Raw genomic sequence first — 26,950 nt, forward strand, 5'->3', positions numbered from 1 at the left:
ATTATTTAAGTTAGTATGATATTCATATTTATCATACAACATATTTATATGCAACTTAACCTTATATATGGCCATCTGTATCTCTCCATATATAGTGTGTGTATGTATACACACATGTACACACAATCATAAAATGAAACTGTGGTATACATATCTGTTGGCAAATTATTTTCAAGTACATACTGAATATCTGTATAGTTCAATATACATACATTTTTTCCTTACTTTTTAAAAATAATTGCTTTGCATTCCATTGTATGTATACTATGTATTATTCCACCAACCAACCCTCTTTTGACATATTCTTGTTTCTATATTTTCTGTTCAACATATACTTGTATATATATTTTTAAGCCCAAATGCTATTATATCTTTAGGATATATACTTCGAAGTGAATTGCTAGATTTAAGGATATATATATATTTTAACTTTAATAAGTAGTGATTGATGGTTGTGAATATTTTTTAGAGGAAATATTAAACTATTATTTCTGATTATTTTTACAATTCATATAGAAAATCATTTCTTTGGGATGCCTGGGTGGCTCAGTTGGTTAAGCATCTGACTTTTGATTTCCACTCACATCACGATCTCATGGTTTGTGAGATTGAGTCCCATGTCAGGCTCTGTACTTGAGATTCTCTCCCACTCTCTCTGCCCCTTCCCCACCCTGTGCACATGCACCTGTCTGCTCTCTCTCTCTCTCTCTGTCTCTCAAAATCAATAAATAAACTTAAAAAAAAAAAGAAAATCATTTATTTCAAAGCCATTACTTACCCAAAATCATTAAGGGGTTATTGCTACATAAGTAACCCCATACATGATTTATGTATATGGCAGTAATGCCTAAAATATATAACTATAGACATATTTGTGTGAAAAAGTCTTGATCATGTCTCCTCTAAGTTAAATTCAGTCGGCAAGAAAAAGATAGACCTTTGTGATTGGACAGACACAGACTTTAAGTGAGGTAGTAACTGAATGTTTTAGGTATGTGGCTATAAAATCTTTGGACAGGAAGAACTCTAGTATGATGTTAGCAGGACTTCACCAATCTACTAAGGCCACTATCTCATTTTTTTATAGCTGTTCCTGCAAATGAACTCAACAATCAACAACATTTTGCTTCTATTTTTTCGTTTACAGTGAATGGAGGAAACATTTATTTATGAATTTAAATCACAAAGTGAATTTCTCTCCTTGAGGCAAAGCTCTATGTAGCCTCCACCATGCAAATGCATTGTTCACTCTTTCCCATCACATAGAATTGCATTCTGTGACTTCCTGGAATGCCATGGAAATTGGTTATGTTCTATTAAAGAAAGAAAGCCCACACAGTTCTTTATAACACTTGTTATGGTACCAGTGGAGATTTCCTGGCTAAAATTTTATGACAGACTGTTAATAAAAAAGTCTGTCCAGGTTCACACCCTCCCTTTATCTTAAGAATTTTCTTATCCCAGAAGAATGTCAATATGTTTCAGGGTCAGATAGCAGAAATCCAACCAGAATTGTTTTTATATTATAATGTAAAATATTAATAATATAATATATTGATATATGTGTATGTATGTAGGCACATAAGAATGCAGGTTTGTGTATTACATATTATCTATCTTCATATAGTATATTTGTGTTTCATTCTTTCACAAATGGAAAATACATTTATAAATAATTTGTGAGAAGTAATGATAGAGTCTTGGATGAAAGATAAAGCCAAAAAAAAATTTAATACAAGAGAAAGAAAAGAGGCAATCTGAGCCAGGGAAGGGACTTATATGTATTTCTACTAGATAGTAGAAAAGGCAAGGATTTGTTTATATGGACAGTTTTTTAGAATTTTTTTTTTAAGTTTATTTTGAGAGAGAGAGAGAGAGTGAGTGGAGGAGAGGGGCAGAAGGAGAGAGAGAGATCTGTGAATGCCAAGAGGGCCCTGCACTGTCAGTGTAGAGCCTGATGCAGGGCTTGGACTCACAAACCGTGAGATTATACCTGAGTTGAAATTAAGAGTAGGACGCTTAACCAACTGAGCCACCCAGGCACCCCTATAGTTTCTTAATGGCATCTAAATGTCATGTGCATTTCACTTCTTTTTCTATAGCTCTTCACTAACCTATTTGTTGACATGAGGTTATTCTAAAACATTTTGTTGAAAACATAAATGTTTAATTAATGTGCTGCTGTGATGACTTTGCCAGACCTTCCACCAGAGTGAGATTTTTTTTGTTTTTTTTCAGCGTCTGCCTTTGAAGAAGATTCCATGCAAAGCCTCTGCGCCCTCAGGCTCCTTTTTTGCCAGAGACAACACAGCAAATTTCTTATCCTGGTGCCGAGATTTAGGGGTAGATGAAACCTGTCTGTTTGAATCTGAAGGTTTGGGTATGTATTTCCTTCAGAATTTTAGCTGATAAGATTATTATGTATCTTTGTCATAACTATCAAAGACTTTGTATAGCTATCAAAACTTGTTTGTGTGGTCATTTCACAGGTTAATTGAAAAACTTCATGTAAACTTGTAGTTTTGCTGTAAACTTGAATCTTTGAAGGTAGAAAAATATGCATGCCCTTTTACTGTTTGTCACTTTATGCATGAAAAGATAGGAATATGAATAGTGCCATTCTTTCCAAGCTAAAATCATGTATATACAATGCAAAATTCGGGTATTTGGAAAATGTAGGCTTCAATTTTACCACCAGGCTCTAACCTGGACTAGAACAGTAGCTCTGTATGTCTGCTACAGCCATAAAGGCACCATTGTCTTTTCACCTCTACAAAAGGATGAAACACCATTTCCTGTAAACTCTATCTTTGTTGAAATGGAAGTTTATTTATGTATCTATTTTTAGTGAGTTAAAAATCAGGTAAGCAAGCAGGAGATTGGGATAATTGAAGATGATGAAATAAAAGATACTTTAGTGTCTAAACCTACCCAGATAATTATGGGGTTTTTGACTTGTTTTACTTTATAAATGAATTTTGGCAAATCCACTTCCAGACCATAGAGCAAGCTTTTGTATTTCCTTGGGAGGAAACATACATTGAATGGTTCAGTGTTTTGACATCACTTGATATGCTACTGTTAAATGTTGAACCCTCCTGTGTCAGCTCTGCCCAGTATAGCTCTCGCACGTAAAGTATCGGAATTAAAGTCCCATTATAATGAAATAGAACTGAGTGAGGAATGGAGACATCTGTGGGGGAAGGATGGGAGCTTTGGTTCTTTTGCCTGAGGCTTTAAAAATCAATTCACAAAATCACATAATACCAAATATTAGCATCAGAGTAAGCGGAGCATCCTTTAGAGAGAACAGGTATACAAATTGCCTTCCAAACGGTGAGAATAACCTTTTGCCCTGAAGCCTCACAAAACATTTCCCTGCTGAACCCAGGAAAATTGATGGTTAACAGCTAAAATCTTACTCATTTTATATGCTTATGGAAATTTGTGTTTGTACTAAGAGGAGGGAAGGTGATGTGGAAAAGATTGCCATCAAATTTCTGAGAATTCTCTCAGCAGAGAGGAAAATTATATGAATTTAGATCAGGAGAATATTTTATACTATACCTGAAAGAAAAAATAAACTGGAAGAATTGCACAGTAGCCTACCATACACAATCATGTGCTTCTTGAATGATTGTTATATAAATGGGCTTTGACTACTGTTTCCGCACATTAAAGTAAACCAACCTTGGTGGAAGATGTGTGTACGTATATCACTCTTCTTCAGTCTTCTGCTAATTTTACAAATAGATTTTAACTTTCATGTTTATGGGAAACTATATGAGTGAGGAATTATAGGAGGGGATCGTGGTGGAATTGTTCACACACACACACACACACACAAATGTTTGAAAGAGCAAATGAATGAACGATAAGTTAAAAAATTCAGACCTTAGTCACAAGGAGTATACTCTTCCTATGTGGACAAACAACATCACGATTTAAAATTCTGCAGTGCCCCTGCGTTATGAAAGGAACTACCACGTGGGGAAACTCCTCTCTTACTTGAGCATTTGTTTGTTGTACTGGTTTTCATTTAAGAAACATCTTTTTCAGTGACTACCCTAGGATGAGGAGGAGCTGGGAATGGGAGTGTGATCTTGTCTCAGTTTTCTCACTGCCTCTGAGTTCCTTTTGTTAATTGAAGTAATAAAACTTTTGGTTGGAAGCCAAGAAGCTTGGATGGCTTTTTAAAACCCCATTCAGATAAGAAGTAATACATTTTATCTTGAAACAATAAAGCCTAAAGCAACTGTATAATAAAGGTCCTGGTATATAAATACATACTCTGCAGCATATAAAATTATGTCAAGTTGAATTTTGCGATGACTTAGTTCTTCACTCTGCTTGAAAAAGAAAAAAAAAAACGCTGACTTTATAAAAAGAAAATCCAAGATAATTTATGCATAATAGCTACTGAGTATTTTATTGAAACCTCTTTCATTTTGAATATCTTCTATATTATAACTTGCAATTAAAATGTATTTATGTATCTAAGAAAGTTTAATGACACCAAGTTTTCGAGTAATTTTTAAGCCTCTCGGTAGCAAACTAAATCAGATAGTTGGGCTTTCTGGTTTGTTGCTCAATGAAAGACAAATCTGAAATTTCTGCTTAGAATAGGACATGAGGTGAGGTATAATAGACCCTGTGGAGACAGAAGGGAGCCAATATTATAGCGTTGACTTTAGGATTATTCAGAGAAAGGAAACAGCTGTGCCCATAGATGCTAATGATAATCAAGAGAAGGACAATGAGAAATTCCATTTCCCCAAGTGGAACCCTTTCTTCTTAGATTTTTCTTATTATTCACTGTGGGTAAGGAAGCGATTGAGTCACTGCCGATGGCCTTGGACTCCGGATTGCAGAATTGACTTTCTTGCAACAATAACGCTGTGTACTCTGCTTGATGTCTTTTCACACTTCACTTTTGAAAGAGAATTTAGGGCAAGCGTTTTTCTTTTTTCCTACCTCAAGATTTCATTTCAGTGACACACAAGATGAAGTGCATCCTTTGTGTCCTGGTGTTTTGAACAGCAAATAAATGAAAAGATGCCCTGATGAAGGGGAAAAATCTGTTTGAATGAATGATAAAGTAGATCACTGTCCTGAGTGTGTATCAAGAGGCTTCTGTCTTTAGCTGTTCAAAGGTCTTTGCCTGCATAAAGCATTCTTATCTTTGTGGCAACTGATATGCTACCCTCTGTTGCAGTGTTTCTTTGTACAGTTATTTGCAAGGGGATCTAGATTCCCAACTCACTCAATCTGTTCTCTTTCCACAACAGCTAATGACAAGAAATCTCAGTGGTGGGGAAGGTATGCCAGGGATGAACTGGGGTGTATGGATAGCGGCTGACTCCATATGCTTCTCTCATGCTTCTTGTCTTTTTGATTCTTGGCAGATAGCTTTTTATGCCACCCGATATAATCACATACAGGTTATAACCTGCAGTTTATCTCCTATGAAATTCTTGATAATTATTCCTCTGTGAAATGTCAACTCTCAGATCATAAATTCACTCTATCCTAAATAGTGTTTCAGAAATGAGGCAATAGAAAAACGGACAAAGTCACGAACAGCCTCGTCATAGCAGACATAAAAAAATCTAATAAAGATACAAAACCTTAGCAATAAGGTAAATGCAAATAAGAGCTACGGAAAATTAGCAAAATAGAAGAAAATTACATATTTAGGTTGAGTATGTGGGAAAATAGGATCTTCTATACATTGTTGAAGAAAATTGGAAATAGGCATGCCTTCTTTAGAGGGCAATTTGGCCTTATGTATTAAAGACCTCACAAGTGTGTATTTATTTATTTATTTTCAGCAAATTGTTCTACTTCTAAAAGTTTATCCAAAGGAAATAAGTAGAAGTAAGCACCAGAATGTCCACTGAAATGCTTTTTTTTTTAAATAATAGTAAAACAAAGGGAAATGAACTGACTCTATGACATTTAGTGATGTCTTAAACAAACTAGAGGCATCTGTAGATATGAACCAAAAATATTGCTGAGACTATTTAAGGATATAGAAAACCTACAATCTGCTATGAACATGAGGTCACACATATATAGTAAATGACCATTAAAGTATTTTCAGAATTTGAAAGAAAGACAAACAGAAATCAGGTTATAAACGATATTATTTTCTTCTTCTTGTCTGTTAACAAACATCAGTCAATAGAGGTGGCATGCCATCTGAAGTATGAGCAGTTAATGTTATTTATATTAAGATATCATTGGAACCAATTTGCATAGAGAATTATTTGTTGGCCTAGAATTGTACACACTGAGAATTGTAAGGGCTATTTCCCATTGTCGAAGTTAAAGTGACATTTCAAGTGTTTGGCGAATTTTATACTGCTCTAAGAATAGACCACGTGGATCTTTGTGTGCTCTGCGGGGCAGGCTTTACCCTTACAGGTCTGCATATAATGCTCAGCTACAACCCCCACTGTTCAAACCACGCTGACATATAGGTCAGTGGCTAGAGGAGATTTGGTTTTTTTTTTGTTTTTTTTTCATGTCTCACAATTGGTTTCATTGGATTCTTTAAAAATATTTAGGATTGTGCTTTAGATTCAAAAGATGAACATGAATGCTTCCTTAAATTTAATAGTATGTAGTTTATCATTCTAAAGACGAAATACTCCCGCCAATAATTATTTTAAAAGAAATGAACTTTTCTTTTAATGGTGGAGTAAAGAAAAAATGTTTAGAAGATTCTAGGTGTGAAAGCATTTTGGTTTTCAGTCTATAGAAGTTAATAGAATGTATTAATATTCTCCCTAATAATAAATATAATAATTTTCAAAGGTTAAATATTTTAACAACCTTTTGTAACCCAGTGCTGGATATTTTGATATGGTTCATTTTTTATCATTTAAATTAAGACCAAAAATCTATGATATACTCTCAGTCTTAAAAAGTTTTAAGTTATGAATTCCCAATATTGATGCTCTTATATGAATTTCTCTAAGATATTTTAAGTAAGAAATTTTTTCATTCATTAGCAATGTTCTTGTATAGGGGATTTATTATTTGTAATTTATTTTACTATACTAATTTAGAAATTTTCAAGTGTAATTATTTTTCCCAGAGCCTTATTTACGTTGCTCAATATGTATACATTCCAGGGAGCTATGAGATGGGGGGGGGGGGAGGATGGGGTGGGGAATACTTTAAAAATGCATAATGTTGTGTTTGCAGTAATTGTGTCTATATCATTATGTCATTGGATGATTATAGGATTTGGAAGCCAGTGACTATCCTTCATCTATTTCTCAGAGAAAGAATCTACTCAGCAAGAAAAGGGTTTGCTATCTGTTGTGCTAGCATGCAAATGTGTGTGATTTGTTCTTTATTTTTATTTTCTGTGTTTGTGTTGGCTGTGTGGCGTTGTCTTCTGTGGATGCATGACCCCAATGAGTAGTTTTACAAAACCCTTTCTTTTACTGAACCTTGGTCAAGCACTGTTCTATTCACAGTATTGGTTTGATGTTGCTGCAGAAAACTAAAAAGGATTACGTGTGGACTTTTAAATATTGTTGTCCATTTTATAGTTTAAAGTCACTTGTTAACATCAGAAAAGGAATCTATGCCTACCTTCCAGTGTTTGATAAATCATCTCTTGTTATTATCTTGTTATTATGGACTCTAAGAACATTTCTATGGAAAAAAGTTATATTAGTTTTATTAGTATAAAATAAAATATCCTTTTGTTAGGATGACAGTTTCAAGACATCCATTCAGCATTTGGGTTATTTATATTCAGTTTCTTTCCCAGAGACAATTATGTTAGACTTTTGTTTTTTTTATTTTAATTTATTAGCATCTCAGTTCACATTTTTACTTTTGAACTCAGAAATTCTTTCCAAATTTAGCTATTTGCCATATGCCAGGGCAAAGGTATGAGAAAACAGTACAGAATCTGATTGAGAGAACTAAACGTCTCCCTAGAATGATAATTACATCAAGACTCAGCAAAGTCAAGGTTAAATTAGGGAAATGAACAGCTTTCTAGCTTTTCCAGGATCAAATTTTTGCTGTACAATATCCAATACTAATAACTATATGCTCAATAATGGTAGCTAGGCAGTGCACATCTTACCATATCTACTTCTCCAACAACCTTCATTTTATAAATGAGATCCTGGGGCCCAGAGAATTAAATAACTTGCCCAATGTACACACCTTCTCAATGGCCCAGGTGGAATTTGAATTCGGCTCCATTTACCTCCAAAGATCATGCCCCTGTGTTATAGAAAGTTATGCTCTGAGTTAATTTTAGAAGTTCATATGATTATTTAAAGAGGAAAAATAAAGTGTAACTACAAACCAAATTAGAAAAGATTCTTGCCTCTAATTGCTGTTCTGAGTGTTAGTGACTTAACCCATTAATTTCACATGAAGTCCAGTACTAAAGAAAGGAAGGACATCACTTGGTGCAGGACATTTCTTGACTCAGTGGCAAAGGCACTTAACTACATTTCATTCTATACATATTCCATAACTGATGAGATTATGAATGAAATATTCTTGTTTCTGTGAATTATGTGGATGTCATAGCCTTTCTAAATGTGAATCATGATTCTGAGAAATCTGGGTACACGCACACCTAGCGTTTATGAGTAGGTGAGATTCTTTGCTTTTTCTTTAGCTTTCTTGAGATCAGTTTCAAGGCACCTAAATTGCTGTGCTATCCCTAATTGCCCCCTACCTTTAAGCTGAAAGGTTTCTGCATGGGTCTTACCAGGAGTGACATACAGGGAGCAGTTTGTGACTAGCCCTTAAATTTCTAGAATTTCTAGAAAAACCTTTTTAGTACTTTATTAATCCTGGCAGGAGAGAAATGCCCATAGTACACATTAAGGGCTAATTCAATGCATGAATTACTTTCCCTCCATTCATCATCATCATCACTGCTATCTGAAACATTTGTAGAGCATATTATATATAGCAAAGCACATTGGAATCTTTTTAACAAAATAGAGGAATTATAACTGATGTTTAATGTTTATTTTTGAGAGAGAGAGAGAGAGAGATAGACAGAGTGAGCAGGGGAAGGGCAGAGAGAGAGGGAGACACAGAATCTGAAGCAGGCTCCAGGCTCTGAGCTGTCAGCACAGAGCCTGATGTGGGGCTGGAACTCATGAACTGTGAGATCATGACCTGAGCTGAAGTCAGATGCTCAACCTACTGAGCCACCTAGGAACCCCTGACTGATGTTTATTATAATAATCACAGCATTGGCTAATACAGTGCTTTTCCAACCTTAAAGTGCTTACTCATCCCCCAGAGAACTTGTTTAATTGTAGATTCTGATCAGTAAGTTTGGGGTGGGGCCCAATAATTTGTAGTTTTATTCAGCTCCCAGCTGATGCCAATGCTTCTGGTTTGTGGACCCCAATCAAGTAGCAAGGGAGTCACATTTATTGAGTACTTGCTATGTGTACCAAGTGCCCTTCACCTCATCAGAAAGAACAAGTAGAAGGCAAAATGCCTGTTTGAGAGATGAAAAAATTATACAGCCTGGCTAGAACTTCATCCTTCTGACTTCTAGTTAACTGTATTTCCTATTATACCACTTTTCTGAGTATTAGAGCCTTCCCTATTCTGGGAAGGTGGACAGCTATTAATTTATGATATTTTCACGACTAAACAATATTCTGTCAAAAACATAATTGTATTTCAAATTTCCTTCCTAAATATAAATCTAAAAACCAGTTTCCCTCAAAGCCAATGTGTAAATATTGTAGTCTCTAATGTACAGACACCAAATAGACAACACAATTTTTCATGCTTTCGTTTCTTTGCCCATGTGTTGAAACTTAATACATTTAGCTAAACTATACATTTATGGTTGAATGCATTTTATACTTGCAGATTCTGTGACATTGAAACTCTACCCTTTGCTTTAGGGGAAGGCCTCATTTCTATTCCTGGAGCTAGCAGCACTCCATTTGACATTTGATGCCCATGAGATTTTTATAGAATCTAGGTTATAAGACTGAGTCTCTTGCCACATATTTTTGAATAGGGATCTGTGTTACTTTCCCCAGAGGTGTTCTGCATTCTGCTTTTCTTTGAGATGGTTTTGATTATTAAAAGAAAAACCTCAATGATAAAACCTTTGGCATAATAATGACCATTGACCAGAGAGCTTTTGATTTGTTTTAAAAAGAATTTTTTAGAGGACAGAAAAAAGTAGTGATCCCCTCTTCTAACTTAAAGGAAAAGACCATGTAAATGTTTCGATGACAGACTGAAAAAAAATGTTTTCTACTCTAAACTTCAGCATAAGTAGAAGTTTTCTTGGTTTTTTTGAAAAGATGAATCAGTAAAGTGATTTAACATAAATATACTTAGGACTCAATACAAAGTCTTTAGTTCAAATACGATATACTAAAAGCCATATTTTTAATCATTGCGACAAAGACATGCCTTCAGTAATACATAATCAACTTAGGTAATTTACTAAACATGGACTCATCTAAATTATTTCATTCACAGATACAGGAAAATTAATGTAAAGTGTTTGCTGTTTCACAAAATCACGTATTTTAATACAATTGTTACTTAAGCTCTGTATTGAGCACAAACTTGTAATAGGTATAGGATATCTGCTTTAAATTTCTTTATATGCTGACCAAATTGACCTAATTAACTTGGCATTTGATTTAGATTGATTGATTTTTAATTATTTCTGATATAAAATAAATGATAAAATATTCAAAATACACTCCTTATAATGGGACCACTTTAAATTATACACATTTTGCCACTAGTAATTTTTTATTCCAAAGTTTTTTTTAATGTTTATTTATTTTTGAGAGAGAGAGAGAGAGAGAGAGAGAGAGAGAGAGACGGAGTGTGAGTGGGGGAGGGCAGAGAGAGAGAGGGAGACATGGAATCTGAAGCAGCTCCAGGCTCTGAGCTGTCAGCGTAGATCCTGATGCGGGGTTCGAACCCACGAGCCATGTGCTCATGATCTGCTGAAGTCCGACGCTTAACCAACTGAGCCACCCAGGCACCCCTATCCCAGAGTTTTTATAGTGCTTAGTGTAGTGACTAATATCTGACTGGTGTACACACAAAAACATGTTTTTAGGGAAAAAATGAGTGAATTATTGTTGGCTAAGCTAAATGAAGTGAATCTTTAAACAAAGAATTTATAACAAAAATTTAAAAAATAATAAAACTAACCTCGGGAAAATCTTTCCTATGTGCCAAACACTATGCTAAGAATAACAATAAATATTATTTGGCTTAATCCTCACAAAAATATTGCAAGGTGTAAACTGTTGTGTTTCCCAAAATGAGATTTTACAGAATAACTGCCCAAGAGAATACAGCCAGTAAGCATGAACACTCACACTCAGATCTTTGTGATTTGAATCTCTTTCTATTAACTTAGTTTAGAACTTGTTTCAGTGCAAAAACCAAATAAAGTCACCTCTTTGGAAAATTTAGATACTATTTAAAGACTCTTGAATTTAATTTTATAGCAATAGGGGAAGAATATTTGCTTTTACAATTAAACAAACATTGCCATAATTTGCATTTTCTCAAGACACCAGGTAAAGTTTTAGTCTTTATTTAGTTCACTGTCAAAACCACTATCATCACCAGATGATTGTCATCATCCTTGAGTTTTGAGATATATTATTTATTGAGTCATTACTGTTTTGTGTTAAATTTTGCACCTGTACAGCTTCATCTCATTCATTGCTTATTAGTCATCAGATACTGTTTTTTTTTTGAGGGGGGGGGGCGGTTGGCCATTATGAGCCAGTTATAATATGCCAATTAAAAAAGCCATTAATATGTGAGACAATAGCACAAGTGTGGTTTTGAAGCAATGTTTTCCTTTATAAAATATATTTCCAAGAAAACTGGGCAGTAAAATATTATCATTCTACTAGTTTTTCCTAAGAAATGATGCTGAAGAAGAGGTTCATTTGTCTTAAATTGTATAGGCTGAATCTGTTAAGGATATGAAGAATCATGCAGTCACTTTTTAGTTTGCCAAAATTAATTTTCTGATGAGTCCATGGTAGATTCAACATCTGAGTTTGGGCATGCTAAACCTGTTTTAAATTGATTAGCTCTGTTGAGGAAGCAAAGAAGTACACAACAGTAATGTGTCTTTCCTTTAATTTTTTTTTTTTTTATTGTTTATTTTTGAGAGAGAGAGAGAGACAGAGAGAGAGAGTGGGAGGGGCAGAGAGAAAGGGAGACACAGAATCCGAAGCAGGCTCCAGGGTCCGAGCTATGAGCACAGAGCCCGATGTGGGGCTTGAAGTCACCAAGTGTGAGATCACGACCTGAGCCAAAGTCGGACGCTTAACCGACTGAGCCAGCCAGGTGCCCTTGAAAAGTGTCTTATATATCACACTGTCTTTCCTTTACTAGCACATGATTGTTCTTTTCAGGATGAATTTTATTTTCCATAAAGTGTATCTATCCCAGTGCTTACATAGTCCTCAAAATATGTATAATGAGTTGGTTAAGGAATCAGTATAGTTGGGTCAGGTATTACTTTTTATATCTGGGTGTTGACTGCACATTGACACAATTTGGTCAGTTCACTAGTAATTTATATATTTTGACACCATTTCCGTTAAGAAACGCATGAGATTTTATCCACATCTCCTGGTGCGTAGCCACTTGCTTCACACAGCTTTCACCGAAGATGAGGGTATTAACAGAGCCTTGAAAATCTTCCTCTCCTCAGTTTTTGTATATTCCTTTTTCCACTCAAAACTCCTGTTTATTATTAAAGACTGAATCAGAAAGAATTGATTATCTAGACAGGAAGATTGATTTATTTGTTAGATTCTGCTTTCCAATGTTTGTTATTGTTCTCTTTTTGAAATTGATGCCTATGTGATATTACAGTCCATATGTTATATTGCACTGAAGTCGATTTAATATGTCAAAAGTTGTGATGTTTGTATCATTCCAGCCAGGGTCAAACAGTAGTGCATTTGAAATTGGAAGTAGTAAATATCCTTATTTTAAGATCTTTTAATTAGAAATAATTTTAGGTTTCTTGATTAGGGGAATTCACTGATGGTCAGCTAAAACTTATATGACCAAGAATTGAAATAGTCTATAATTGAGATTTTTCCATAATTCTGTCTTAAGGAGCATTGTTGGTGGGAATAGAATTTAATTTAAAAGCTTTAAAGGTGACATTTTATGACAAGATGACAAAATTGTGTCCGTCTAAAGCCAAGTGAAATTATATACGTTTACAATCCAAGTAAATGTTCGTTTTATACTCATCACAAACAAATTCCACTCTGGCATCAGTGAACCAAATGTTGCCCCTACCATAATCTGTGGAGAGAAAGAATTAGATATTTAAATTAAAGGAATAGAATAATGCTGGGAAATGGAATTATAAAATTCTATGTTTAAGAATTAAAGCAAGATTACTTTCTTAAAATAGATCAATAAACTATCAATAAGCCAGTATGTTCTTTTATCAGGATATTGTCTATGTAAAGACCATTCTCTAAGTCAATATATCTTTTTCAGTATCTGTTGACTTTATTAGGTGATATATATAATAATATTTTTAAAATTATCTAATCTTTGTTTAAAAGAAAGCAATACAAGCAGGAAATACTCTTTTGGTAGACTCAACAAATGCAAGCGTGATTGGACAGCATTACTGAATGTGTCCAAAGCAATTAGTAAAGCAAATTTTATTAAAACATGAGATTATATTAGAATTTGATCCAAACAAAGAACAGTCTTCTAATTTTCTCATTTTATGGGCAAAGCTAGCTGATAGTATATATATACATATATATGTACATATATATGTATATATATATATATATATGTATTTGCAAATCCATTCATTTGAAAGTATATCATTTTAAAGTACCATTTAACCAGACTTGATCAGGAAGGACATCAAATTTCAGAATCTCACTTGATGTTATTGCTTGGCAGATAACAAAGGATAATTTTTCTTATATAATTTTTCTCCTTATTCATTGCATTATTTCTGCCCAAATCACTGGTGAAGATAGACTCAGGATTTTGCAAAGTCTAGTCTTTGCTCCACTGTCTTCTGTGTACTGTGTGTTTTAGGGGAAAAAAAAATTAAATCATTTTTGTAACGTTTATTTATTTCTTTTTTAATTATTTAAAATGTTTATATTTGAGAGAGAGAGAGAGCAAGAAGGGGAGAGGCAGAGAGAAAGGGAAACACAGAATCTGAAGCAGGATCCAGGCTCTGAGCTGTCAGCACAGAGCCCAACACAGGTCTTGAACTCATGAACCATGAGATCGTGACCTGAGCTGATGTCGGACACTTAATCGACTGAGCCACCCAGGTCCCCCTGTAAAGTTTATTTATTTATTTATTTTGAGAGAGGGAAAGAGAGAGAGAGAGAGACAGAGAGAGAGAATCCCAGGCAGGCTTTGCGCTATCAGTGAAGAGCCCAATGCAGGGCTTGATCTCATGAACCGTAAGATCATGACCTGAGCTGAAATCAAGATTTGGATGCTTAACCTCCTGAGCCACCCAGTTGCCTCATGTACTATGTATTTTAAAATATCAACTATTTATATCATAATACAGCTACTTGTGTTTCCAATATTGACTTGCTAATATTAACTAATAAAGCATTTTCCGGGGGAGATTTACTCAGGATGAGATTTCCTGAGACTCATGGCTTGGAGGAGGGATATTGGGCAGAGTTTTGAAAGGGCTTTAAGACTTTAGTAGAGCTAAGTGTATCGTGGGATAGGATGGTTTCTGTGAATGTCAGAATGAAGACTAGCTCATTTACTGGAAGCATGAGGGAAGAGAGGTCATTGGCAAGCCTGTTCGCTATTGAGCTGCTTTACAATCCCTTCTATTGTAAAGGTGTCCACCTCTGTCTTGTCTTTCAGTCCTCCACAAGCAACCCAGAGAAGTGTGTCTCTGTTTGCTAGAGCTTGGCCGGATTGCAGCCAGGTAGGTCAAACTGCTGCCACTATGTCAAGACATGGACCATCCTCAGCATCGAAGCGATTGAGAAGCTTGCTGGTTTTTCGTTGCTAATTTAACCTGGGTTTTGAGAAGCTACTTTTTCCAATATAATCCGTCCGAACAGCTCAAGAGCAGTTGTTCAAAATGAAGCATGCCACTAATATTCTTAGCACCATGATCTTGTCGAAGCCACTATGTCTGATAAGCATTTACTAAAAGCATATCCTCCCATCCAATACATTTTCTCTCAACTGACTGAGCCACCCGGGCACCTGTCAGCTCTTTTAGCTTCTACTTCTGAGTAGGGGGATAGTTTTTAAATTATTCTCCATATTTTGGTTAGAGACAGTCCTAGAATATTATCCTTCATAAGGGGAGAGATGTTTGGAATCCTTTTCTTCTAGGAAAAAAGGAGTAATTGTAAAAGTCATAATCCTAGCTAAGTAGGCAGAGAAAGGGACTTCATTACCTCAGCTAATCTGCTTTGGTTTCACGTCTTCTCTTTTATTATCTGGCAAATGACCAAATGGAACCTCTGACAGTTCTATGAAACCCAAAGAATTAGAAATGAGGATACAAGTGGTTGAAGAAGTCTTGATTCAAAATAAAACTTAGGAATTGATTGGAAGATGCTGTTTTCATCTAGATCTGGGTATACTTTTAAGACAGAGATCAGATGAACCAATAAAGTGAGAGCTGGCTCTGGGTGAAAATTCTCAAAGAAATTTATAAAGAAAATCAAGGTAAAGAAAATACAAGGTGTGCACATCAGACTACAGCAGTGGGTAGGAAGCTTGCTGCAGTGAATAGACCTATGTTTTGTTTTGTTTTGTTTTGTTTTGTTTTGATCCGATGGGAAACTAACCTGCAATCAGAAATAACTCCAAGTTCTGTAAAATGTGATAGCAACATAATCTCAAACAGTTGGACATCAGCTGTGAATTTTGCTTTACCGCAATAAGTGGGTATGAGAAAGATTTTTTCTTTTTTATTTAAAAAAAATTTTTTTTAATGTTTATTTGGTTTTGAGACAGAGAGAGACAAAGCATGAATGGGGGAGGGTCAGAGAGAGGGAGACACAGAATCTGAAATAGGCTCCAGGCTCTGAGCCATCAGCCCAGAGCCTGACGTGGGGCTCGAACTCACAGGCCACGAGATCATGACCTGAGCCGAAGTCGGCCGCTTAACCGACTGAGCCACCCAGGCGCCCCTTTTTTATTTTTAAAGAATTCAAAGTAAATCTGACTGAGGCTCCACTCAAAGTGAAAAAGTCGATTTGAGACATTTGGAGGTTTTCCTATTCTTTCCCACTCTGTTCCCAGATACTGTGTGAAGGCCTTGGGAGAGGGTCCCCTAGGCCTCTATCTCTCTACCACTAGGGCTTAGTTTGAGCTTGTAGTGTCCAGCTGTTTCCTGGAACCCCACTCCCCTACAGCACTGTCACCTTCTTGGTTTCTATGAAGGAGTAAGACCAAGCTATCAGTTGCTTCTAGGACTCTGCTAAACTACTCCTCCACCAGTCTTGGGGCTTCTGACCTGTAGGGCAAACAACCTTGAGTCAAAGGGCTACCAAGGACTCTACAGATGTCCCCTAAAAGGGGGGAAGTTAAATACTCAGGCAGGAGGAAAATACACCAAGTAAAATCTCAGTAAATGAGCAACTGTCCCTGAAATGGTAAAGTGAGAGAAACATGGATGGTCTAGAATTCCTGCTTAATAGAAGGGTAGGCAGAACACTTTTTGTTCAGTTATTTATTTAAAAATTTTTTTAAGTTTATTTATTTGAGAGAGAGAGAGAGAGAGAGAGAGAGAGAGAGAGATACAGCACAGTCGGGGAGGGGCAGAGTGAGACGGAGACACAGAATGTGAAGCAGGCTCCCGGCTCCGAGCTGTCAGCACAGAGCCTGACTTGGGGCCCGAACCCACGAGCTGTGAGATCATGACCTGAGCCGAAGTTGGACACCTAATTGGCGGAGCCACCCAGGCGTCCTTCAGTTGTTTATTTTAATTATACTGCTAGAATATTCTACAATGCCAGATTCCATTTTGTTGCTTTCATAATCTAAATATATGAATGAAATAAGCATCATGGTTCTGAAAGCTGTGATATGGAGGTAAAGAGAAGGAGTTGCACCACCTGCAGAATTAGCTGTGAGTTGTCATTTTCCTCTTTAATTTGTATTAGTTGCCTGTGTTTTGGGTTTGTTTTATTTTTTGTAATTACACTTTTTATGACCAGAACACTCTGATTAGGAATCCTGCTGAAGTAAACTTTCTATGACTGAGTCATCAAAGGAGAAGACATGCTTCCCAATGACAAAATCCCTTTAGAAATCTCCATATCTGGTGTAAATTGCCCCTTGCCATGGTATATAAAACAAATTAAAATTTTAATTTTAATGAAAGAGGATCATAATGGCATGGTGAATTTCATGATGAAGGATCATGTCAAGTGTTATGGGTTTTTTTCCCCAAATCTTTCAAAATTGAGATTTTGGGTTGCTCCATTTCTTTCTTTCCTTTTTTTTTTTTTAAGCACTTTATTGCATACGATTGGCAAAGAAAAAGCTGTATATATTTAATGTATACAAGTTGATGAGTTTAGAGATAAGTATACATCTTTGAAGCCTCCCTGCAGTCTATGCCATAAATCTAACCATCACCCCCCAAATTTTCATCCTGCCATCAGCAGCAGCAGCATCTGTGATAGAAATGGGTGGCTGAATTTCTCATCACACTATGACCATGTGAGCTGGTGAAAGCAGTAATTATTCGCATTACAAAAAAAAATATTACTACTTTCACAAAGGAATTATCTAAGGATTAAGATAACCTTTATGTTACAATGCTTGATTTATAAACATTGCTATTTTATTCACCTATTTAGGTGATGTGAAGTATTGCACACCTACACTGAAAACCAGAAATGTGTTGGGGTTATTCAGGGTGTTACTTTTGTTGTGTGCAGGATAAGGTAAAACAGTCGAATGCCAACTGGATAGATTGAACATTAAAATATAAATGTATAAACAGGGAGCCTGGGTGGCTCAGTCGATTAAGCATCTGACTTCCGCACAGGTCATGATCTCCGGTTTGTGAGTTCGAGCCCCACGTCGGGCTCTGTGCTGACAGCTCAGAGCCTGGAGCCTGCTACATATTCTGTGTCTTCCTCTCTCTCTCTACCCTTCCCTTGCTTGTGCTCTGTCTGTCTGTCTGTCTCTCTCTCTCAAAAATAAATACAAACATTAAAAAAATAAAAAAAATAAATATAAATGTATGCACATTTTATCTGCACGCATTTGAAGACCTTTTTATTTTTATTTTAATAGAAGGTCAGTTGTGTTTTACAGTCAACAACCCAATAAACCCAAATCTCATTACCTAAGCCCTAAGTTGGAGCATATTAGTTAAAGGAAAAAAAAAGGAAAATTCATCTACGTGATCTAATTTTACTCCTAAATTTTTCTGTAGACGTATTAAAACCCATGTCTACATCTTTATTTTGTGCTTCCTCCTCTCCCCACTTCTCCAGAGGATTACATACATTATTGAGTTAAGGCAGATTTAGCCAAAACTGGCAGTTTTGCTCTTAAAAGTCAATACATGAATTTGCACACACAGTAGATGAGTTGTGACTCTAACAAAGTCTCTAGTACAATCTTGTGAGTTTGTGTGCATTTAAAAAAATCACTGATAGATTATGCTTTTTTTTATATTTGATTGTGAACACTTACATCTTAAAATTACACAGATGTTATCTTAAAAGCATCAACATCACTTCAGATATGATTCTCAGGATGCTTCTGATTCTCTGCCATGTTCTTTTGCCTGGGAACACTCAGCTAAGCCCCATTGGAGCTGGGCTTCTCTGAGTTCTGAGATGGGAGAATGAGACCACTTATTTTTGTTCTCATGGGTAAAATTTCCTTTTATTTTCAGCTAAATAGAGCTATCATCACTGGAGAGTGAAATCCCACTGCTAATATTTCAGAAACCAAGTCAGTTTCTGAGTGTAAAATATGCATGTTTTTCTTTTGAAAAGTAAAACACTCAGCAAAAACAGGTCAATAAACACTTGAGAGATCTTTTTTTTTTTAAATTTTTTTTCAACGTTTTTTATTTATTTTTGGGACAGAGAGAGACAGAGCATGAACGGGGGAGGGGCAGAGAGAGAGGGAGACACAGAATTGAAAGCAGGCTCCAGGCTCTGAGCCATCAGCCCAGAGCCCGACGCGGGGCTCGAACTCACGGACCGCGAGATCGTGACCTGGCTGAAGTCGGACGCTTAACCGACTGCGCCACCCAGGCGCCCCTGAAAGATCTTTTTAATGACAATGCTTTGATATTCATTGCTGAAAAATGTTCTTATAAATTCACCCTCTTACAGACTGCAGAGTTAAGATTAGCTTTATGCTAACACTTTTTTTTTATATTTTGGTTTGGGGCCATAATCAATAATTAATATCTTAGTGGAGCCTTTTATATTTTTATTTTTGAGTACTTCCTTAATTTTGAACAAAATTTATGACCTTTTGAAAGAAACATACTTGGTGAATATTTTCATTAGTCTCCTATTTCAATCCGTGGCCTAATTAAATGTTGCTTAAAGTAAATATACTCTTATACAAAATTTATTAATTAATGCATCCTAATTAAAGCACTTGACTCTGACTACTAAGACCATCACATGTGTTCATGTAGGTGAAATTTCCTTCCAAATGTAAATCTATCTTTAAATTACTTCAAAACAGAATAAAAATGGGCAAAACTGCAAGAACCTATAAACTATCTGTTAACTATAAACTTATTCATTTATCTCTAAACTTATCTGCCCTAAAAAGGGGGAGTTTTTTAAATGTCTCCCCCTAACTCTAGTGAAATAGGCCCCGGATGTCTTTTGTTTGAAAATTCTAGTCTAGTTAATAGTTTGAATGAATTCTCTCATTCAGGGCTCAGTTTGGAAGCTAAACCATGTCATCTAGACTAATCTCAAAAATTGTGTCATGTGCCAGAAAAATAAAAACACCATTCCTAGAACCGCTTGATAAAATCCTTAACCAGAAGAGCCTTCTCCTAGCCCTTTGCATTGTTTTTTCAATGAGACAAAACCAAATTCATTGCCCTTTCATTACTCACTCTAGTCTTCTATAACTGGAGTATACAGAAGATTTTTGTGCCTTCAACCTTCTTTCTGTCTTTAGTTTGACCCTTATTCAGTGGGAAAGCAACAAACTCTCTTTTCCAAAACCCTAAAATCTTATAGCCAAAAAGGAATACAGAAGAGTATAGATTTGTGAAAGCCTCGCAAAGTAGAAATGTGAAGTGGTATAGAATTAATCATGGAAACCAGAAAGGAGCAGCCTTTTGGAGAGTAGAAAAAAAAAAAAAAAGACCTATTTGGTGACTAAGTTGGCTTGCAGGTGCGGGCCCCCAGCCCCAGGGGAATGTCATGATTTACAGCCTGTTGACATCTCCAGACAGACAGGAAGCCAATGAACCGTATTTAAGTGTGCATTTTGGGACTAGCTGACTCTACCTTAGGCAGCTTGAAGTATTTAAAAGCCAATATAAGCAGAGATTTGGAGCTTAGTGTTGATTTTCTATGTTCAGTGGCAGAGCTAATTTTCAACATTCCCAGATAAAGAAAAGCCTCCAGGGCAAGGTTTTCTGCATAAGACTTTGTTACCAACTTCATTCAAACTAAGTCTACTTTGTATTGGATATGGTGAAGGCTGTTGTTACTCTAGTAACATATTTTTTATTATTTTTCTTTGAAAAAAGAGAGAGAGAGAGAGAGAGGGAGGGAGGGAGGGAGGGAGGGAGGGAGGGAGGAAAGGAAAAAAGGGAAAAGAGGAAGGGAGGAAGAAAGGAAGAAAGAGAGAAAGAGAAAGAAAAAGGAAAGAAAGAAAGAAAGAAAGAAAGAAAGAAAGAAAGAAAGAAAGAAAGAAAAAGAAATTATGCAGCCTATTCCTGAAAGGTGGCCTGATTCCACCAACAATTACAAATGAAATCATATTTTCCAATTGGCTTAATTTGTACTTTGAAATATGATGCTTTTACTTATGACTGACTTTTAATTGGCTGCGAATTCTAGTGTGTTAAATTCCTCTAGCTTCACTGCCCAGTTTGTGTTATTCTCTTAAGAACATTAAAACATAACACAATTTTATGCCTTGATGGACTAAGAATTCAAAGAAATCCAGGGAGATTAAAAAGGGTGAGGTAGTAGCAAAGCTGAATTTGTAACTTACTGTGTGACACTCCAGCACTGAGATATTTTCTGCTGTTGAAACTGGTATAAAGAAAGCCTGTAATAAGTTCTTTTGTAAAGGATACAAACAATAGTAATAATATAAACAGTAGTGATAATACTACTTCACATCTTAGTATTCAGGCCGTTACATTATTTCATCTGGTGGTGTAATATATTTTTCAAAAGCTTTGCCCAAAGTACCTTAGTGCTGCAGTTTCCTAGTGGTACAACCTTTGATATGTCAATTACCAACACATTTTCAGAGGCTATGCCATGTATTAGACCCTGTACCGAGCATATAATGGATACTCCTTTAAAATTCCTTCTAACATTATTAAAACGCAGGAGTCAGAATTTCTATTTTCCATTGAACTTAAAAGGAGCCTCAGAAATAATGTACGTCAAGATGCCCAAATGTGCTGGATACATTAAAGATGGTCAGCAGTAGTTGTTTTTCCAGCATTCTCCCTCCCTCCCTGCACTGTTCCATAGGACCTCTAGGGCAGGCCATTTTCATTTCTACTTTCCTGATAGAAAACAGACTTCCAGAGGTTAAGTGACTTGCTAAATTTAAAGAATAGGTCAATGGCACAGTTAGCTCAAGTCTACCTCAGGGAAAAATGATACACAAATCTCCACGTGAGTGTTGTTGGTACTTGTCAACAGTAATGAGATGCTGGGTTGGGTTCAGTGTAATTAATGAAGTAGCAGAAAGGAAAAACAAAAGATGTATTTGGGTTGGTTTTGGACGGGGTTTTAAATCTGGAAAAACTTTTGGTAAATCATTTCTATGCACTTACTATTGACATGTTTTATTACAATGATAGGCAATTAAAGATCCAGAATAATGAAACCACATTCATATTTGGAACCCCAATCATTGTTATATGACACTATGAGGTTTGTATTTTCCATTCACATAGTAGCCATTGAGTACCTGCTGTGTGCCAAGATCTATGCCAGCTCCTGGGGATGCTGTGAATCAGACTGTGGGCTCCACTGTTACAGATTTGCAGGCTAGTGCATGCTGTCCTTATGTCCCATGAACTGAATAATATATGTAAAACATTAAAAATGCAGTAAATGGTGCCTAGGTCTTTTAGCTAATGATTTATGTAACTAAAAATGGTTATGTTCATTAGAGACATTTCCCCAAACGGCTATTGTTCGGTTGAGTTGTGGCAGCTTAAACTGTTTTGTACTAAATTCCAGGTTTTCAGCTTTCAAAGAGCCTCTGACACATCATACATCCTCAGCCTCTAAATTCTGAAAAAAATCAGAAATTGAAATAAGAGCGTTGCAAATGGAACATCAAATAGCACCTTTATTACTGATAAGATCCATGTTGACAGGCATGCTCAGCATCTTTAACTGACCTCCAGAAGTTGGCCAGTTTAACTACCTAATTACAAAGATGAGTCAGGGTGGAGTTTTCTTTAAAAAAATTTTTTTTAATGTTTATTTATTTTTGGGAGAGAGACAGAGTGTGAGTGGGGGAGGAGCAGAGAGAGAGGGAGACACAGAATCCGAAGCAGGCTCCAGGCTCCGAGCTGTCAGCACAGAACCCGACATGGGGTTCGAACTCATGAATCTAAAGATCATGACCTGAGCTGAAGTCAGACACTTACCGACTGAGCCACCCAAGTGCCCCAAGGTGGAGTTTTCCAATGGGGCCTTTTTGAAGGCAGCCTCTTCCCTAGAAGAAGGGGGAACTGAGTCAAGCATGCTCAGTTGATTCTTAGATTTTACAATTTGATAAATTCCTTCATCTTGATGGAGAAGAGTGAGTAATGAAAGAGAGAGGCCAGGAATTAAACTAACTGAACACCCTCAACAGAACAAAACATCAAGAGTGGAGAAATTGCTTCCTTTACAAGTATGTACTGAACACATGTGATGATGTTAGTTAAGGTAACAAGCTGTTAGAACAGGACAATAATCTAAGCTTTTGGATTTAATGATCTTTTTAATATACTATTCATACTAAAGTAGTAGACATACCTTCTACATAGTCTCTCTATATAGATTATTTACTTTGTAGGTTATTAGTAACCAATTTTTTAATATTTCCAAGGGACTTTTTCCTCTTCTTTCTTTCTTTTTTTCTCTCCTTTTTTCCCCCTCTCCTTTCCTCTCCATGTAATCACCTGATTAAAATCTCAGAGAAAAAGAGGCTCAGCCCTGCACTCAAAAAATTTGGATTTTCTTGTCTTGCTCCTAGCTAGTTCTGTACCCTGTCTGGATTGTTATTCTGTAAAAATGTAAGAGTATAACTAGATGATCTCAAAGGTCCTTCACAACTCCCAAATTCTGGAATTATCTTTGGTCTTCTCCACCTAAATAAACTGATATGCATCTAAGAAACCAAACCAATTTTAAATTTAGCCTAAGAAAAATATAATTATGGGAGATAAGAATGCTGATAACAACTACATCTCTGTTTTCCTTGAACTCCTATGGCACTGATAATTTATAACACAGAATTTTTAATATATTATTATTCTAAATTGCTACTCTATTTCCTCCCTATTCATTTTCTTTCACCATACCCCTATATATGCCTTCATTATGTTGTTTTTAATTTTTTTGCTTATTTATTTATTTTGAGAGACATTTATTTTGAGAGACAGCACAAGTGAGGGAGGGGCAGGGAGAGAGGGAGACAGAGAATCCCAAGCAGGCTCCACACTGTTAGCACAGAGCCTGATACAGGGCTCCATCCCATGCCTGTGAGATCATGACCTGAGCCAAAACCAAGAGTCAGACGCTTAGCTGACTGAGCCCCCCAGGTGCCCTTGTTTTTTAAATTTTATTAAATATTACTTTGTTTTATTTTTGAGAGAGAGCGAGCCAGAGAGACAGAGCATGAGCGGGGGAGGGGCAGAGAGAGGGAGACACAGAATGTGAAGCAGGCTCCAGGCTCTGAGCTGTCAGCACAGAGTCCGATACTGGGCTCGAACTCATGAACCACGAGATTATGACCTGAGCCGAAGTCAGACGCTTAACCAAATGAGCCACCCAAGTGCTCCTCCTTGTGTTGTTTTTAAGAGTATCACATATGACACAGTATAACCCATAGTACATTGTTCTGGGCTCATAGGAGTTGTACAATTAGCAGCGAATAAGGATGTTTACCTTGGGGATTGCTATTTTTGTCTTTAACAAGTTTGTGTTCAAAATAGAAATTCAGTTATAACATTAATCTCAAAGCTAGTAAATCTAAAAGCTGAAGACTAAACTTTACATGCTAGCTAATTCATGTTATTGCCTCAATATATTACATGGGGTATTTTTATTCTTAATATGTCAGATGTCTATTACTGTGTGTGTATACACATCTAAACATAAGTGTGTATGTGTGTGTATCTTTATTTACAGACCCATATCTTCAAAACACACATCTATAGATACATATATCTAAATCAGATATATGTGTTTTTTCCTGCTTTAAAGGATGCCAATTTAAGAACTTACCATTTCAATGCCAGAGAAAGTTAGTTTTAAAGTCAGCAATTTGGTCCTATGCAGTTCATGATCAAACGTAACATATGGCAAGTCTATCTTTATAAGTTATGCATGTGTATTGATCTGGTGTCTTTTAAAAGGTATGGTGTGGAACCTCCTGGTTTGATAAAATTGGAAAAAGAGATTGAACAAGAAGAAACACTTTCTGCCCCTTCTCCTTCACCTTCTCCTTCATCAAAGTCTTCTGGAAAAAAGAGTACGGGGAACTTACTGGATGATGCAGTAAGTAGAATTGGTTGGACTTCTTACCAGCACTTTGTCTTTTTTGAACTTCAGAACTCATTCTGTATAATTTCTTATCAGTCTAACCTTTGAAATTCATTTTGAAATCCTATGAAAAAGTTTGTAGTGCTACAACAGTTGAAGTAGCTAATCTGTGATTCAAAACTGAGCCAGTCATTTGCAATAAAGTATCACTTAATTCTACTGAGCAGTATCTAAAATTTTAGGCTAATTAAGTTGGCTTCCTAAAAGTTACCTTTACAAACAGTTCAACCTTGATAGTTTTGGTTCACGGTTCTTCATTTCACAGATAAGGAGCCTGAGGCATGAGATCTTGAGGTTTGTTAAAGAAGAGAACACAAACATACCACAGGGAACATAATGGCCCTTTGGTGCCTGCCTGCTAAGGGTCAGGATCCATCATTGTTTTTCAAGTGCTGTTGTTATCAGAGGATGCGTTTCTTGTTGAAGAAGCTGAAACTTTGGGGTTGAATCATCTGCTGCGGGGAGAGGAGCTTAGATCCCAACCTGGCTTTGTGAACTGTCTGGGGTCCCCACCCTTCTACTTAGCAAAGTCCCAGAGTCACAGTCTTTGGCAGATTAGGGAATAGTTTCATTATACCCTCATAATCACATAAAACAGATTCTGGGAGTAACAGCAAACTGGATGAATTAAAATGCTCTGGCTACCTCTGTTGTCTGTTAAAAGTAGCTTTTGGTTATAGGAAGCGTGTTTGATGATGTGCAAGCATTCATCTCCCAGCACATCTAATTTGAGTGCAAATCTAAAAAGTACTGATGCAACTTTTCAAAAAACTGGTTACGTTAGGGATGTGAGACTGAAGTATGTCTCCGACATGGGCAAAGTCCTTAGAAACTAGCAACAACCATAACACCAGTTATGTGGGCTAGGCAGGACTGCAAAGCAGTGCTGGCCCATAGCTTGGTTTCCTTCTCTAGGGTCTGAGCTACAAAGAGCTGGGGAAATGGCTGACTGACACTATAGGCTGCAGACACATTGCCTCATCTTTTGCTTTCCCCATGTGACACAATGGCCTATATTGCAGATTCAGATAAGCAGAAGTGCAACAGTTTGACAGATTGAGAATTTCCATTTCTAAGGGCGACAAGCTTCACCTTAGCTTGTCAGGGTATCTTAGCCAATACCAATTTAATTGAGTTTTCTTTTGTTCAATCCACTCAGGAATTAAAGACTAAGCAGGGCATGTTAATACAATGCCATCTAAAAGGATTTTATAACCACAGGACTGTTTTTAGGTTTGGTCACATGCCTTGCTTGCTTCTCATAATTATCATTTTTATTAGAAATAAAGGAAATTAAATAAAATATCGTATTAATAGTAGATAATGGTGTGTTATTTATAAAATGATGAGAACATCTTTTTTTCCTTTCCTAGCTATACTTCTTGGATTCAACTTATTTTAGAATAAGATGTTCCTTTAGTCTTTCTTATAAAGTGTTTCTCTGGGGCTATTGCACTTGATTTTTTTTTCCCTTTTTGTCTTAGCTGTGACCTCTGTTGACTTTCTCCAGTGCGTTATATGTAGAGTTCTGGCCAAGTCAATGCTTAGACTTTTAATGAGTAAATTTCTGAACCAAATGAATTTTTTTTTAGTTCTCAAATTATGAGACCACTTTCTGGTGTTTGGTACTGTTTTCTGTTCTTATAATTTTCTCCCCTGAACATTATTGCTACCAGAATGATTAGCAAAAAATGCAACTCAGACTTGATTAAAATTATATAGGGGTTCCCTGTGACATTCCAAGGTAATGCCCAAACTCATTTATATGCTACGTGAGCCCTCCATGTTCTGGCCCATTTTGTCTTTCCTTGACTTTTTATCCTCTGGACTTATTCTTGCATTCTGATATATCCATTGTAAGCATGTCTGCTAATCCCAAATTTCTAAGGAAATTTTACATTCTGTGT

General features: G+C 36.2%; 1 protein-coding gene across 5 annotated transcripts in view; it reads left to right on the top strand.

Annotated features, from left to right (window-relative positions):
* Positions 1–26,950, top strand: part of GAS2 (growth arrest specific 2) — a 131,398-nt gene that overhangs the window by 48,998 nt on the left and 55,450 nt on the right. For all 5 annotated transcript variants that reach the window (XM_019812192.3, XM_023239652.2, XM_019812194.3 and 2 more), the window contains exons 4-6: positions 2,239–2,380; positions 14,920–14,983; positions 24,857–24,998. In XM_019812192.3, coding sequence (XP_019667751.1) covers positions 2,239–2,380; positions 14,920–14,983; positions 24,857–24,998 — 348 coding nt within the window. The remainder of the gene's footprint in view (positions 1–2,238; positions 2,381–14,919; positions 14,984–24,856; positions 24,999–26,950) is intronic.

Source organism: Felis catus, chromosome D1 (genome assembly GCF_018350175.1).
Source record: "Felis catus isolate Fca126 chromosome D1, F.catus_Fca126_mat1.0, whole genome shotgun sequence".
In the NCBI taxonomy this organism is placed as follows: Eukaryota; Metazoa; Chordata; class Mammalia; order Carnivora; family Felidae; genus Felis; species Felis catus.